Raw genomic sequence first — 15591 nt, forward strand, 5'->3', positions numbered from 1 at the left:
CTGGGAGCAAGAGAGCAAAGTCTGCCTGCTGTCTGTCCTCTGCTGAAGGGCCCTGTGGGGAAGTAGATGAAGCTGTGTGGAGGAATACTCATCTCCCCTCTCTCTTCCAGGCTTACCTGGAGTCCTTCTACAAGTTCTGCAAGACTCTGGGAGGTACCACAGCAGATGCCATGTGCCCAATCCTGGAGGTAGGTCTGGAAACTTCCGTAGCTGATGGTATTACTGTGATGGTCATCACTCCCTGCTCAGGCCCAGCTTGTCTGCCAGTTGTTAAACATTCTCCAGTTCATGCTCAGCATCCCCATGCCCACTTGACCTGCTCACTGGGATCCCTGGGGAACACTGCCTGAGCATGACTTTGGTTCCCCAAGTACTGATACATTAGTTGCCTCTGTGGCAGCATCTTCATTCTCTCATGTGGGTGATGTGTAGGAGAGCTACCAGAGCTGTTGGAGTCACAGCTTGTCTCCATGCCAAAGCTTATTGTGAGATGTGCAGGACTTAGGAGCAGTAGGCGAGAGTCACCCCTTGACATGGACAGGATTTGGCTTGTTCCTGGGATGGGGATTTCCTCACCTGAATGCGCCCCAGGTATAGGGCTTACTGGAACCCTGCACTTGTAGCCTGCCCTAGCTGAGCACTGGAGAGCTGTACACATCCCAGGAGCCTCCTCCTGCTGCCCTCCTGATGTGGCTGTGTGCAGAGCAGCACTGATAGCTGCCAGCCTTTGCTAAAGATACTGCATCCCAGCATGAGCCACTCTCTTCCCACAGTTTGAAGCTGACCGGAGGGCCTTCATTATCACCATCAACTCATTTGGTACTGAGCTGTCCAAGGAGGACCGAGCCAAGCTGTTCCCACACTGTGGCAAGCTCTACCCTGAGGGCCTGGCTCAGCTGGCCAGGGCAGATGACTACGAGCAAGTCAAAAACGTTGCTGACTACTACCCTGTGAGTGCTCTGGGGTGAGGGCATGGGGATTGGTACAAGAACCTGCTCTGCATCAGAGCTTCTTGGGGATCTGGGGAAACCTGTGACTTGACAGCCTGGGGAGAGAGGTGCCAGTCTTCTCTGATGCTGTTGGTCCTGTGCTCTCCTTGGGCAGGACTTGGCTTGCCTGAAATGTCGTTGGCTTCTTAGTCATGGCTGTCATTTTAGGGGTGACTGGGAGACAATGTTCCCTGTCCAAGGGTGTGGGGACTGCCTTTACCACCAAACCCTTGAAGTGCTGATGTGGCAGCAGTGACAGGCTCTCCTGGCCTTATTTGGAATGGAAATGTATCTTCAGTGAGAAGTGGTGTTGCCCCACTTCCAGCCTTGAGCTCTGGCTCAGTTGAAGGTGAGCCGCTGACCTGGGAGGACACGTTTGGGTTTGTCTGTGTTCAAGCCACTTTGTGCATGGCTGTGGACCTGTTTGGAGTCAGAGAGCTCAGTGTTCCTTTACTGAGCAGCCTGTGTGTGTGGGCACAGGGGTCTGGCCCAAGCACTCCAGTCTGTATGTGGAGGGGGTCTGTACCTGATGCCCCTTTTCCTGTGGCTTGAAGCAATGAGAACTGTACATTTTGGAGAAGGGGCAGGACTCTTGGTTTCTCTGTCCTCTGACTTGACAGGGTGGCTGGAGTATCTGTGACACAGGAGGTCCTCAAGTGCTGCTGGACTTGGGTACAGGGTATATCCTCATGTAATGCTTTCCTGCAGGAGTACAAGCTGCTATTTGAAGGGGCTGGCAGCAACCCTGGAGACAAAACCCTTGAAGACAGGTTCTTTGAGCACGAGGTGAGTGAGCCCTGAGATGCTTCTTGACGTGTGCCATTTGCAAAGCTCCAGGTGTCAGGAAGCTGGTCTACTGCCCTGTCAGCAGCACTATGGATGAACAGGATTTGGGGGAAGGAGAAGCATGCTTGCCCTCTGCTCCTGCATGAGAATGGGGGCTGGCATAGTGCTTGGCCTGTTGCCTAACCCAGACAGATTCCAGCAGTGTGAGGAGGCATGTTTGGGGCTGCTAATGGATATTTGGTCCATCAATAGAGTGTAATTACGTGGAAAATAGGACTTTTTATGGTACCTGAGTTATAAATATTTCCCCCTTCAAATATCAGTCTGTCCTGAGCCATGTGCTATAGGTTAGAGCTTTCCCAGGGACCTAGAGAGATGCGGAGCAGGATACCTGTGCAGAGCCTTCCAGCCTGCTGGGAAGTCATGGGTCCTTCCAAGCAGCTGCGTGCTTGCCTTGACCAACTCCTCCTATCTGAGGTGAACAAATGACATGTCCTCCTCTGGGCTTTCCCCAGGTAAAGCTGAACAAGCTGGCCTTCCTCAACCAATTCCACTTTGGAGTCTTCTACGCCTTCGTGAAGCTGAAGGAGCAGGAGTGCCGCAACATCGTGTGGATCGCAGAGTGCATCGCCCAGCGGCACAGGACCAAGATTGACAACTACATTCCCATCTTCTAACTCTGCTCCTGTCCAACTCTCCCACCCCTGGAGTCTGGACAGATCCCTAACTCCCTGAATTGTCCCACGCCCAGACTCCAGGGATGTCCAATCTGTGGAACTGGATCAAATGAGGAAACTGTACAGTTGCTAGTTAAATTATTCAAAAGCTGGAATTGTGTGTGCTGTGAGATGTCCAGAGGTACCAGTGGTCCAGGCTTAGCCCTGTGCAGCAGGAGGGTCTCCTGTTGTGTATACAGTAGTCACAGTGTTCCTGTACTAATTGCTGTGTGTGCTTATGCCCATAGAGCTGTGGGGGGCTGCCTCTGAGAGAGTCCCACTGCTGCAGAGGAATGGGCCAGGTCTGCCATGGCTGGGGGGCCCTCTGTCAGTGCTCTGCACGTCTCCTACTCAGTGTTGTTCCTGTGAGATGTAGTTAGACTGTGATTTGTAGCGTACCCCATGCTGCTGTGCAATCCCTGCATCCCCTTGTAGTGAACCCTGACCTGGGAGAGACCAAGCAACCCTGGCCAGGACTGGAATGGAGCCTGTGGGAATGTGAGGGCAGAGCCAGAGTGCTTGTGGAGCACAGTCCTCCCACTCTGGCAGTGTTTGCACTCATGCAGCCTCACTGTGTCTGCAGATTCAGCTCTCATCAGTCTCCCTGCCCTGGACAGGGATCCATAAGCTGGCTGAGCTCCTTCCTCAGAGCTGTGCAGACCCACAGCTTGCAGTTTACTGACACAGCCATGGAAGAGCTGGGGCTCCTCTGGGCTCTGCAGATATTGGTGGACCCCTGCGCCCCTCCAGGGTAGACATCCAGGCTTCTCCCCTGCAGAGGGTGGATTGGCACTACCATGGAGCTGTACGGCACAGCTGGCCAGGGAACAGAGCAGCCTTAGTCACCCTGGTGGGGGCAGGGATGTCCCAGGCCCTGCCTGTCTGTGGTCTAGGGTGGGAGCCAAGCCCTGGGCATGGTGTGGCAGCCCTGCTCTGTGCTACTGTGTTCTGGCTAGCTCCTATTTGCACGTGAGTTCTGGGAGATGTGCAATGGCAGCAGACAAGCCTTTTGCTAGAGGGAAACACGCTGGATGCTGCTGGGAGGAAGGATCAATGGAGAATGGCTCTGTCCCAGCTTGTGCTGTGGTCACCTCTGCAGCTTGTTTTCCTGTGATCCCCTCCTCTCTACACCAATAAATATCTGCCTACTGCACTGTGCTCTCCTGCTTACTTGGGCACCTGCTCCCACAGCCCCAGGTGGAGCCTCCATCAGTCACAGGGAATCTGGTAGTTGTGGTGGTGGAGCCTGGTATGGTTCCTGTGTGAGTTGGGACACTTGTTTGTACCACAGGAATCGTGGTACCACCCCATGAGGCCCAGAGTACTCCCTCCAGCCCAAGCCAGGACAGTGTGTGCTCTGTGGGTGCAGCTGGCTGCTGAGCTAAGGGGTGCAGCCTTATGGGAATGGTCCATAAGGTGAGGGAGCTGCATGGTTTGTCCCTGGTGCCTGGGGCTGTCCACATGGGCCACTGTCACCGCTGCCATCCTTGCCCCAGCAGGGCCACAGAGTCGGAGCAAAGCAAAAGAAAGCTTTTGGCATAGGGCTGGGGAGGAGCAGGGAACAGGCACAAATCCCTCCTGGCAGGCTGAGCCCTTTTCTGGGAGTACCTGTGGCACCTGCTGCTGCATGTGAGGCTCCTGCCACAGTGCTCAGTGCGGTGCCAGCCATGACCCAGCTTAGCTCTGTCCACAGGCTGGGCATCCCTGAGCAGCACTGCAGCACTGCACTGTGGAAGGAGACAGCCAGAGCCTGCTGGAATATCAAGAATGGATTTATTTAAAAAGTGACAATCACATAGTTCATCTCATGAAGAGCTCTGCAGCACTGGCAGCCTGTTCTTGGCCCCTGCACTTGTCAGGAGCGAGTGGAGTGTGTAATGAGTGGCAGGGAGGCAGCGGCCACAGGGTCCCAGCCCTGACCCAGCCAAGAGGGGATGGAGACAAGCAGCTCTGGGAGCAGTAAGGAAGGTGGTGGGTAGCTGAGGGTACATCCCAGCCTGTGGTGCAGAGCTGCTGAGTCAGGCAGGGATGGGCCTCTTGGACAGTACATGGTTAGAAAAAATACAAAACCAAGGTCTCTAGAAAATGTTGATTCTTGCACAATAGAAAATAGATCTACCTGATTTTGGAAAGAAATTTGGTTTTAAACGTCTAGTGCTGATTGTTCCCCCAGGGTGCAGGAGGGCGGTGCCTTTGGCTCTGCACGCGCTCAGGGGCCTGGAGAGCCCTGGAGAAGGCCCTGGGCAGGCCCAGGTCAGGCCTTCTTCACATCCTTGTGGTGCTCTCGCCGCAGGGCTCGGGGCAGCTTGGGGTTGATGAAGAATCCTTTCAAGAACAAGTCTCGGACAAAGTAGGGCAGGTAGCGGTGTATGAAATACATGATCCCAAGGCCCTGCCCTGGGTAGTAGCGCACGGCTGGGTTGGCAGCCAGAAGCCCCTCTGTGATGCTGTTCACCACCGCGCTGAGGTCCTCCACTGCCACCTTCATGAACTGGATGAACTGCTGGTTGATCTCCTCCACATAGTCCTCACCATAGGCCTGCAGCAGCTCCTGGGGCAGACTGGCCAACAGCTGCTGCTTGTGCAGGTTCCAGAAGGCAGGGTCACACGTTGTCCCTACAAGGAAACAGTCCCTGTGAGCTGTGTGGGTCCCCCCACTCCAGCCCCCTTGCCATGGGTGCCAGCAGCCCCAGTCACCTTCCAGCCTCACAGAAAGGTCCAGTTGAGACCCCGGCAAAGATTGCCATGAGGGAAGTACAGTAGTAGCACCATAGTGGCTCTTGCTAGCCTGAGACTGGACCAGGGGTCTTGGATCCTGCCTGCAGTGGGGATGCTGCTGTCATAAACATGACTGAGCTGCTTTGACCAGTCCTAGTGCTGGTCAAGGACTTGATCCTGATGCTGTTTCAATCCATCAAGAGCCCAATGGCCACAGCATAGCCACTGTCCCCGTATGGCTGGAGATGCTCAGAAGCTGCATACTTGCACCACCAACTGCTCATCCAATTGCTCCATCTTCTGCCTCCCTGAGATACCTGTTCTTGGCCCACAGGCACAGACAGGAGCAGGCACTGACCCTCTTACCTGTTTTGTAGTAGCCAGGTAGGATGAGGCTGACTTTGATGCCCCAGGGCTGGAGCTCGCTGCGGAAGGTGTCCATGACCAGGCTGAGGGCTGCCTTTGAGGCCCCGTAGGCTGCCAGGCAGGGGAAGGGCATGTCACCTGGCAGGAGTGAAAGAATGAGTGAGCCATTGCTCCAGCAGGGACAGAGGGGAGTGGGGTGAAAGGGCAGGGCTTGTGTAGGGCTGTGTTCCTGGCCCCTGCTTAAGGAAATGGCTTAGGGTTTGTTTTGCTGACAAAACAACTGAAAATAGCTTCAAATGAATGTTTTAATGGGGGGAAAAATAAGTGGTGAGGGAAGAGGAAATTGATTTTGCTCCCTGTCCAGCTAAAGCTTGGGAATGTCATCCCCAATGGAGGATTAGATTGTTTTAATGGGCAAAAAAAAGGGCAGGGGAAAGGAAGTTGATTTTCCCACCCTGGCTGGGGCTGTCATCCCCAGTGGAGGGACATGGCAGCTGGGCTTGGGTTGCCCATGCTGCCTGTGACCAGGCTGACTGTCCCCAGCCCCCATGTCTCCTTGTGTTGGTGGCTGCTGTGGGGTTCAGCAGTGGTGCCAGCTCATCCTGGATATTCCTGGAGCTAGCTGGCTGAGAAGGTAGGAGCGCCTGGGGGTGGGAATTGCACCACACCATGGGGATGCTCAAGCCGTGCCTGGGCTGAGGGTGCTACACTGGAGGGAGGCTGCTCACCTGCAGGGCTGCTCACGGTGACAATGCGGCCACCAGCAGAGCGGAGCAGGGGCAGCAGCCCCTTGGTGAGCTCCAGGGAGCCAAAGAAGTTCACCTCCATGCAGGTGCGGAACTTGCCCAGCGGTGAGAGCTCAGCGTCGGCGATGGTGTCATTGAACCCAGCGTTGTTCACCAGGCCCCAGAGTCCTGTGGGAATGGGATGCTTGAAGAGATGACCTGAATGGGGAAGCCCCACCCTGGGATTTCCAGCTGCTCCCCAGGCTGATGGGGGTCCTGCAAGGGAATTGTAGGGTGCCCCAGGACAAGAGAGCTTGGCAACGGCTGTTGGCACAGGTGCCTGCAGGGATGCAGCCCCCCGTGGAGACACATGGAGGTTTGCTGCTGCCATGCTGGCTGCAGGCTGAGGTCCCAGGGAGTTCTGTGGGGTTCTGTGAGGTTGCCAAAGGCAGCTCCTACCTGTGCTGTTGGTGTGGGCCTGGATATGCTGCAGGACGCGTTGGATGTCCTCTGTCTTGGTCAGGTCCATCTGCAGCAGCGTCAGCCTCGATGAGCAGCTCTGGCGCAGCTCCTGGGCACCAGGACTCTGCAGGTCCAGCACGCTGGCAAACACCCGAAAGCCCATGATGTCCAAGTGCCTGGCTGTTGCCTGCCCAAAGCCCGAGTCACATCCTGAAAGAGATGGGAAGAGCCTTGCAGTGGCCAGTGACACCCACTGTCTGTCTCCAGCCTCCAAAGATCCCCTAGCTCTGCCTCTCCAACCCCAGGAACCAAACATCCACCCCAGCATCAGTTTTCCTTGCCTGAGCACCACCTCGGCTCCACACCCTGCTGTAGCTCCTGACTCACTAGGATGTGACCTTGCCCTGGGGCATTTGGAGGTCATGGAGCTGCTCTGTTTTCTCTCCCTTGCAGGAGGAAGAAAACACTCTCTTTATCTGCAGCCCCATCGTCCCCCGAGCTGCAAGCAAATCCACGGGCACCAGCAACGCACCGAACAGCCCAGAGTCCTGCAGCGATGCGGGGCCATCAGCCCTCAAAATAGCCTCTAAAAGCTCCATCAAGCACCATTCATAGCTGCCATAAGGCTCCGTGGGAGACTTTTGCCGAATGCCTTTCGCCTCCCAGAAAGTGATCAAGAGGCAGAGGACCTCTTTGCCTGGCTGAGGCATGAGGGAATTAAGAAGGGTGAGGGAAAAAAGATTCTGGTCTGCTCCTGTTACCCTTCATCCTTCAAGGGAGCATCCAAACGGGATGGACCCTTCGGGAGAATACTGGTGCTCCATGCCCGGTCCCAGCCTCATTTCCTCAGAGGCACCACAAATGACACTGGCACCTGCAAAGCCACCACCGGGGTGGCTGGGATACAGCCCGGGCTGGAGCTGGCTGTTGCAGAGCAGTGACAAGGCCAGTGGCCAGGGTGGAGCGGCCAGGATGCAAACAAACAGCAGCAGCAAGGTACAGGCTGTTCCCGGGGCCGATGGCAGCACTGATAGCTCGGGGAGTCTGTGCCACAACCGCTGCCCAGTCACATTAACCATTAACAGGGGAGCACTGCAGGGGCAGCCCCATGGCCCTGTACCCTCCTGCCCTGCACCTTTGGGTGCTCGTGAGGACATCCTGAAAACCGACCCTGTGTGGCACCTGGAGCCACCCCGGGTGGACACAACAGTGGCCCTGGGGACTGTTACTTCATGAGATTCAGCAACCCTCCACCAGCCTTCGGGGGTGAGAGGTGGGCGTAGGGACTGGCTGCCTCACTCTTCCACACCCACAGGCTGGGATCAGGCACAGCTCCTGGGGTGCCAGCTAAGCATCAGTTCAGTGTCTCTGTCCCAGTTCTCAGCTCAGTTTTACTCCGTTGCTGCGTCAGAAACCTGTAATTAAACCTCTGGCCAGAGGCCAGAGTGATAACACAGCCCAGAGGTGCTCAGTTGGCAGGAAGGGGCTGCAGGGGCCTCCCTTTCCCACACAACACCCCACACTCATCATGGATGTGTGCCAGGTTGGCTCAGCATCACCCCAGCATTGTCCCAGGCATTGCCCCAGCATCACCCCCAGAACCCTGGTCCGCAGGGCATGCTGAAGGTACAGCACATCCACCTCTCCCCTCCCTAGGAGCAGTGCATACTGCCAGCAGACAAACAGATAAGGTGCATTTCACCTTTCCAAGCAGTGCAGGAGAAAACTGCAATAAAGATAAGGTTTAAAAATAAAAGTGCTTGTGGCCACAGCCTCACCGTGACGCAGCTGACAGGAGGGTTACCTGCAGTGCTCCCATGCAGCTGGCAAGAAAAGCTTCCAGTCCAAACATGAAGCTTCCTATCACCATGTAACTCTCAAAACCCTGGGAAACATCCCAAAAAACAGAGCCAGGTTTGCTGGCTTCTTATGGGCAAGTCTGGCAAGGAGGTAGCAAACACAGCCACATGCTGTCCAAGTCAGGCAGGGTTTGTTTTGCCTTAGAGGAGCAGGGCAGTCAGAGGGTTTGTTTCGGAAGTTCTAATTTATTCACACACATACCAAATAAAAAAACTCCTGGGAGGCTGGCCGGAGGCCCAAGGCCAGGAGGGTGAGGATGCTCTGGTGTTATTTAAGGTCTCCGCTGCTGCTCAGCTTCCCATCCGCTGTGCTCAGGCATGGCCAAGAGTGCAGAGAGGGACAATGAACCCCCTGGGCCCATAACACGTGGCCCCAAAGCATGGCAGCTTTCCCAGGGCCATGTTCACTCCCCATGGCCACCAGCACATGAGCTGCTGGCCACGCTGGAGCTGGCACAGGAGCCATTGCCACTGGCCCAGCCCCGCCGGGAGCGCTGGAGCCGTGCAGTCTGTGCAGCCCCAGCAAGGCTGGCGCTGGGCTCGCTGCCCTCCCAGGATGCTGCATCACGAGGAGATGCCGGCGCCAGTTCCCCCCGCCCCAGCTCCCAGCTTGCCAGCTGGTTTCACAGTCCTGCTGGAGGGAGGGACGTGGTCAGATCAAGCACAAGAGCCCAGCACTGGGAGCGCAGCAGAGGAGAGCAGGTACCTTGAAGCCCCCTGCATCGCATCCCCACGGAGCCTGGGCCAGCAGACAGAGGCTTTTGCTGCAGCAGGAGCAGAGCAAAACCTGAGTCCAGGTTGCAAAATCCAGCAGCCTTGCACAGGCTCAGCAAGCCGGGACAAACTCCTGCACCAGGGGCCGGCCGGACGTTTTCCAGAGCAGCAGGTCAGCAGCAATTCCTGAGAACATTACAAAAGCTCCAGCCACTTCAGCGGCTCCCCAAAGAGTGAGACATGCAAGCCTCCACTAGAATTTTGGCATGACAAGCCCCAATTTTACTTATCTTGAGCAAGCAAAAAGGTTTGGCCTCCAGCATCATCATAAGGGGTGCCCTCCCACCCACTCGGGGAGGGAAAGAGGACTGACACCACAGCATCTTGCATCATTGTCCAGAGCTGCTCCTCACGGTGACAGCAGGGCCACCGCCGGGGCTGAGCTGTGCCAGCTGGGCAGCTCCCAGCCAGCCCGCACCGCTCGCCTTCCTCACTCCAGGAGCCGGCCGGAGCTGCAGTCCCGGTTTGGTGCGGACACATTTCTTTCAGGTGAGTCAGGCATGGCACGCTCTGACATTTTGCTGTCTCAGGTATTCACCCCGCTCTCCTGCACCAGCATCAAGGCCACCATACACAGACATGCTCAAAATTAGTGCTGCAGTTTTCTGATTGGAGCAGAGAGGGTCAGTAACACAGCTGTGACCCGGGAGTTGCTGAACCACAACCACCCGCCTGCCCCTGCCCCCGCTGCTGGCACGGTACATGATGGAGGGCTGGCAGCACAGGTCTGCAGTGCTCACCCCAGCACAACCTAGGACTGACTTTCCTTCCCAAACTGTGAGCTGAGAGTCCCCTTCCATGAGCCATGAGCTGTGCAGGCTCATTCGGGAGCTTTGGAATTGCAAGCTGGGCATCTTAAGCCGAGTTACAAGCCAAGCTTCTTCATCCCCAAGCCATGAACTGTGTACATCCTCAGCCTCATCCCTGAGCCATAAACTGAGCGCCCTCGTCTTTGAACCAGAAGTTGTGCATCCTTATGACCTCTGTATCCTGAACCATGCACAACATGTGAGGACCAACAAAAACTTAAGCAGTGAGAATCATCAGCTTGGCTAAAAAATTCCCATGTGCCTGCAAAACTGCCCAGAGCCTGCTGGGTACAGTGGCAGCTCCCTGGATCTGGTGCCTCCACAGCCACCCCAGCTGAGGACCATGGTGTGGAAGCTGAAGAGGGGTTGCCCCAGGGCTGAGCACCCTTGTGATGGACCAGCTTCCCCATGGTCACCCTAGCAGTGTGGTCAGTCAGCAACCCTAGGGGCTGTGCCCCAGGCACCTGGCAGCAAGGCAGCTCAGGCACCCCTTGAGGATACTCCATCTTCTACCAACTGGGAGCTTGCCAGCTGAGTTGGGCATTCAGAAGGACATCATCCCCTCCACCCCCATCAGCTCTGCAGGCCCTTGCCTGGGTGCCCCCTGCTGCTCCTCAAATCCCAGGACATCAGTCCCCCCTCCCCAAAGAGCTTTAGGGCTGTGTATCCCACCACCCTGTCCAAGAGGCCTTGCCAAGGTGGAGCTGTCACCAGGCTCAAGGACACCATCAGTGGGACACCAAGGCCGAATGATTAACATGCTGAGCCACTTGTTTCCATGGGCGCAAGCTCAGACCCTGCCTGGGATGCCAAGCTAAATGTGGCCTTCTGGCTCTGACAGGATTCACTGCCATCATGGATCATGGATCCAGCTTCTCTGGGCACAGTATGGGATTTAGCAGCACTGAGGGAGGCTCACCTGAGTGCCTGAGCAGGCACTGATCCCAACTCAGCTGTTTGTCTCAGCTCCATCCTGGGAGTGTGGCCACCTCATGGATGCAGAAGCACAGGACAAGGTGGCACCAGCTGGGGATGGTGCCATCAGAGGGGATGGCAATCCCCCAGAGGAACTCAAGGAGGAGATCTTTGCACAGTGCAGGTCCAGGCATGATAAAATGCCCAGCAAAATCTTGTGTGGGCAGGACAAGGCCCAGTGGCCAACACCTTCCGGATGCTCACACATTTGGAGCAAGGAGTGATAAAGGGGTGATGTCAGCCCTGGGCAAGAGGGAACAAATTCTTGGCAGGGCACAGGATAGGGAGGGGAAGGCAGGAGCACCTGTCCCCACAGCAGCTGGGCCACCACAGCCATGCACTAGCCCTGGCTCCCCAGCCAGGCATGAGCCACCATCTGCCCACACCCAAGGTAATTCTGTGGGAGTGGGGCTGGGAAGGGGCACCCACAGCCCCCAACCCATCCAGCGTCATCACTGTTCACAGGAAACACCACCCCAGCCACTGGCTTGCATGGCATGCCATGTTCCCATTCCCTGGGAGCAGCCCTCGTGCCCAAGCACAGGCAGACAGGGCTGGGGTGGCAGCAGGCCTGGTGATGCTACTGCTGGTCCTCAGCACTGGGGTTCAGGAAGCCACAAGCCTAATTAAATTAAATTAAAGCCAGAAGATACCTTTAGGGATGACCCAAATCCCATCCCCAAATCCCTAGTGAGTGGATAATGCAGGAACCCCCCACCCAAGCAGCCTGGCTGTGCATCCCTGCAGCGCCTCAGCCTCCTTCCTGAGCAGGACCTGAGCCAAGGGGGGCACACACTGTCCCTGCTCCCCTAGGACCACCCCCCTGCATGACACAGTCGGCACAGGCAGCTGGAGGGAGATTGCTGATGGCTCCCACAGCCCAGGACAGACACATCCAGCAGGTCCTGTGGGTCAGAACAGGGATCAGACAAACCCTCAGCCCCACAGGGAGACTCATGACAGAAGGCAGAGCTCAAAATGCCCATGGCAGGGGGTACATGGGTGACCCACCCCTCCGTGTGCGGGGACAATGGCCAGATGGTGTGAATTACAATGGATTAGCCAAGTGTTCCTGGGGCCTCACAGTCATCACCTCCACCCGGGAAGTTATCTCCCACTTAACAAAGAGAAGGGGGGAAATGTGATTTTCTGCCTAGACAACCAACACAACCAGACAGAGATGACGTGGAGCCCCCAGGCCAGTATGAATGCACCCATAGCTTCTGGATTTAATGCCATTTCTCAGGAGCTTTACTGGTGCATCCATACTGGGGACTGATTGCACAAAAGCAGCTGGGCAATAAGAAAAGTGTCAGGGGCCACAGCCCTCCCCATCACTGTCACTAAAAGCCATCCAGACGCCTTCTCCCCCACCAAAGCTGTGAGCAGCAGATGCTGCTTGCCACCAGTGGGGCTAATGAACGCGGGAGCTTGTTAGTGCCCTGGGACAGCAGGACAGAAACGAGCCCAGCCACCCCCTGCAATGCAAGGCCAATGCCTGGGGGGATGCTCAGAGAGGCTGGGACCCAGGAATGAACCCAGCCCTGGCATGGCAGTGGCGCTGCCGCGGTGAGCAGTGACCCTGGGCTCTCAGGCTGGCGGGGGTGGGGGGAGGAAGTGCCACCCCCTGCCTTGCTGTGACACTTCGCAGAAAGAGAGCACAGGAATTTCCTAGAAGCAGCCGCTCACCGCACACCGGCGCTGGATGGCATCTTCCGGCAGCTGCTGTCTCCAGCGAGGGGAGATCCTCTCCCCAAAGGGAGCAGTGAGACTCTCACAGCCAAGAATTTCATCTTGCGGCAGGCAGGGATACACGAGAAGTCATAAGCACAGACTTCACCTGGCACAGGCTGTACGTGAGAGCTAATCTGGGATGGATGGATGGATGGCCCTCCAAGGGGAAGTTGTGAAGAGCTATGGTGATAGCTGGGTTAATAATCACCCTCAAAGGGAACATGGTGAACTGGGAACATGGAGCTGACAAAGCCTCGAAAGCCATCCATCAGGAAAAGCTGTCGCTGGGAAGGACACCTATGGCCCAGAGACAACTCGACCAGATCACTCAGGATCAAGTGCCACTCAAGATCAGTGCCAATGGCAAGCTGGCACTGGTGACACATCCACCTGGGCTCTTGGAGAGAGAGACTGTGTAGGAAACAGGCTGGGAAGCCAGAAAGCTCCACTGGCTCTCTGTAATATCTGGAGATGCTCCTGGGGAATAAGGTGGTATCAATAAAGCCATGGCTGGGGCACCTGCTGGAGGGCACCTCTAGTCTGCAAAAGGGCTCTCCAGGGACTCCCAGCAGGCCAGAGAACCAGCAGCCAAGCCCCACATCCATTCCTCTTGTGTGCTAACAAGCAAAGAGAGGTATTAGGTCATGCCTAAGGTCTGCTACAGGCAGGGCTAATCCATCCACAGGCAGCTGAAGGGAAGAACAGCTCTTCTACGTGGACTACCATGAGCCATCACCACCCAGGGACATCCCAGGGAAGGTGTTTTTAGCCAGGACAGCAAAGTGCCACAGCCATGGCATGACCAGGAGAACCTCTAACCACGTGGTGGGACAAGTCAGCTGTGGGAGAGCTTTGAAGTGCCACCCACACAGCACTGTGGGCAAGTCACAAGTGATGCCAGCAGGGACAAAGCCATGCCGGGACAGTGCTGACCAAAGCACAGTCAGAGCAGCCCAGGGGATCACCATGTTAAGCATCTCAGAGTTTGCAGCACCCCAATAAGGCTACAGCAGTTTTAATGGAGCACTAGGGGTAATATTTAGGGGTATTTTGGTGATGAGATATTTCTTTGCTTGTAGGGTGCCAGCTCATCACTCTCCTTGTCACAAGAGTAAACTCCCACCTCATGCCACAATCCCAAGCAAGCAGAAGTGGTGCAAGCCCTGCCCATTCCCACATCATGATGGTCTCTACAGCTGCACCAACTATTTTCTTTTGCAGCTTCCAGATCCATGTGAAGCGGGGGACTTTTTTTTTTTTTTTTTAGAAACAGAGCAAAACACTTGAGCAAACACCAACTGAGCTTCTGCCAAACAGCTTTTGAAATACACTGAGCTGTTCAAGCCCCCAGGCTCAGAGCTGTGCCTCATGACATCCTCAACCCACCTGCCCTTTCCATACACAGCTCAAGTTGTTCCCTCCTTATACTTCACCTCTCTCACCAGCTCTTCAGAGTAAGAGTTTGAGTGTCATAAGGCTACTTTGGTGCATTTTCCCCAAAATACATCAAGGCGGCCCTCCAGGCTGATGTGCTTGGACATAGTTGTTCTGACCCAGGCAATGCCAGGGCAGTACCCACACATGCCCTTCAGCTTAGGCAGAGCCCAGCACAAAGAGGGGGACAGAACTCATCCTGGGATGGCTGCACACCCCAGGTTGGAGCTTATCCCCACCTGGACCCTAGAGAGGAACAAACATTGGTCACAGTGGGTTACTCATGACAGGATGAGGCCCTTGTAACCCAGAGAAGCTGCAGCTGCCCCATTTCTGAAAATGTTCAAGGCAAGGTGGGATGTGGCTCGGAGCAACCTGGTCTGGTAGAAGGTGTTCCTGCCCATGGCAGGGGGGTTGGAACAAGATGGTCTTTGAAATTTTTTCCAATCCAAACCATTCAGAGCTTCTATGATTCTGAGAGGCCAGACTTTCAGAGCTGCCAGAAGACATCAGGGCAGGTACCTGAGCTTTCCATCCCATCCCTTCTCTCTGTTCCCAGCCTGCCTGGGAGTCACTCGCCATCTGGCTCCACAGGGTCAGCCACCCAACAAGAGGAAGTGCTGCCGCAAGCCTGTAAAGCCAAAAACTGCTTTTCAAGATTACAGCCTCAGAGCCAGCAAATCCCAGGACAGCGCCATGTGTGACAGGGAAGCCAGCTCCCGAGGGGGAAGCTGATAAAGCTCAGGGGCTGGCAGCACTCCAGGGGAGAAGGAAGCAGAAGTGATACGCTGCACATACAAGCTGAGACAGAAGAATGGGAGATGGTGGATATACCACAGCCACTGAGGGGAGCAGGAAAGGAGGTAACAGGCACATGCTGTTAAGAAAAGCTCCTAAACTATACCTGTAGCAACATACTGACAGCATGAGGGCAGTTTTTCCACCTTATCATAGAAAATTTGAGCATTTTCCACCTTAGTATAGAACAGTTAGGTTGGACAGGACCTTATAGGGTCATCCAATTCCAGCACCCCTGCCATGGGCAGGGCCACCTTCCACTAGCCCAGATTGCTCCAAGCCCCATCCAACCTGGCTTTGGAGGCTCCACAGCAGTACCTCAGATCTGAGATGACAGGAGGGACATCAGGAGGTGAAGAGGTACAAAAGCCCTGCAGCCTTTCCTCCTCAGAAAAAAAATCCCCTCCAGCTGGAGTTTTAGACTGGCACTGAAAGAAGACTATGGG

At 55.7% G+C, this 15591-nt stretch overlaps 3 protein-coding genes across 3 annotated transcripts in view; 1 reads left to right on the forward strand and 2 right to left on the reverse strand.

Moving 5' to 3' along the window:
• The window catches only part of ATP6V0D1 (ATPase H+ transporting V0 subunit d1), a 33806-nt gene extending 30162 nt beyond the window's left edge, over nucleotides 1–3644 (forward strand). The window contains exons 5-8 of the mRNA XM_059481254.1: nucleotides 111–188; nucleotides 774–950; nucleotides 1698–1775; nucleotides 2291–3644. Of these exons, the coding sequence (XP_059337237.1) occupies nucleotides 111–188; nucleotides 774–950; nucleotides 1698–1775; nucleotides 2291–2452 (495 nt within the window). The 3' untranslated portion in view covers nucleotides 2453–3644. The remainder of the gene's footprint in view (nucleotides 1–110; nucleotides 189–773; nucleotides 951–1697; nucleotides 1776–2290) is intronic.
• Nucleotides 1–15591, reverse strand: part of TPPP3 (tubulin polymerization promoting protein family member 3) — a 202740-nt gene that overhangs the window by 28671 nt on the left and 158478 nt on the right. The gene's annotated exons all lie outside the window — the stretch shown is intronic.
• Nucleotides 1–15591, reverse strand: part of HSD11B2 (hydroxysteroid 11-beta dehydrogenase 2) — a 49909-nt gene that overhangs the window by 28671 nt on the left and 5647 nt on the right. The window contains exons 2-5 of the mRNA XM_059481776.1: nucleotides 6760–6972; nucleotides 6304–6489; nucleotides 5576–5713; nucleotides 4233–5107 (exon numbers count right to left, since the gene is read on the reverse strand). Coding sequence (XP_059337759.1) covers nucleotides 4746–5107; nucleotides 5576–5713; nucleotides 6304–6489; nucleotides 6760–6972 — 899 coding nt within the window. The 3' untranslated portion in view covers nucleotides 4233–4745. The remainder of the gene's footprint in view (nucleotides 1–4232; nucleotides 5108–5575; nucleotides 5714–6303; nucleotides 6490–6759; nucleotides 6973–15591) is intronic.

Source organism: Ammospiza nelsoni, chromosome 13 (genome assembly GCF_027579445.1).
Source record: "Ammospiza nelsoni isolate bAmmNel1 chromosome 13, bAmmNel1.pri, whole genome shotgun sequence".
NCBI lineage: Eukaryota > Metazoa > Chordata > Aves > Passeriformes > Passerellidae > Ammospiza > Ammospiza nelsoni.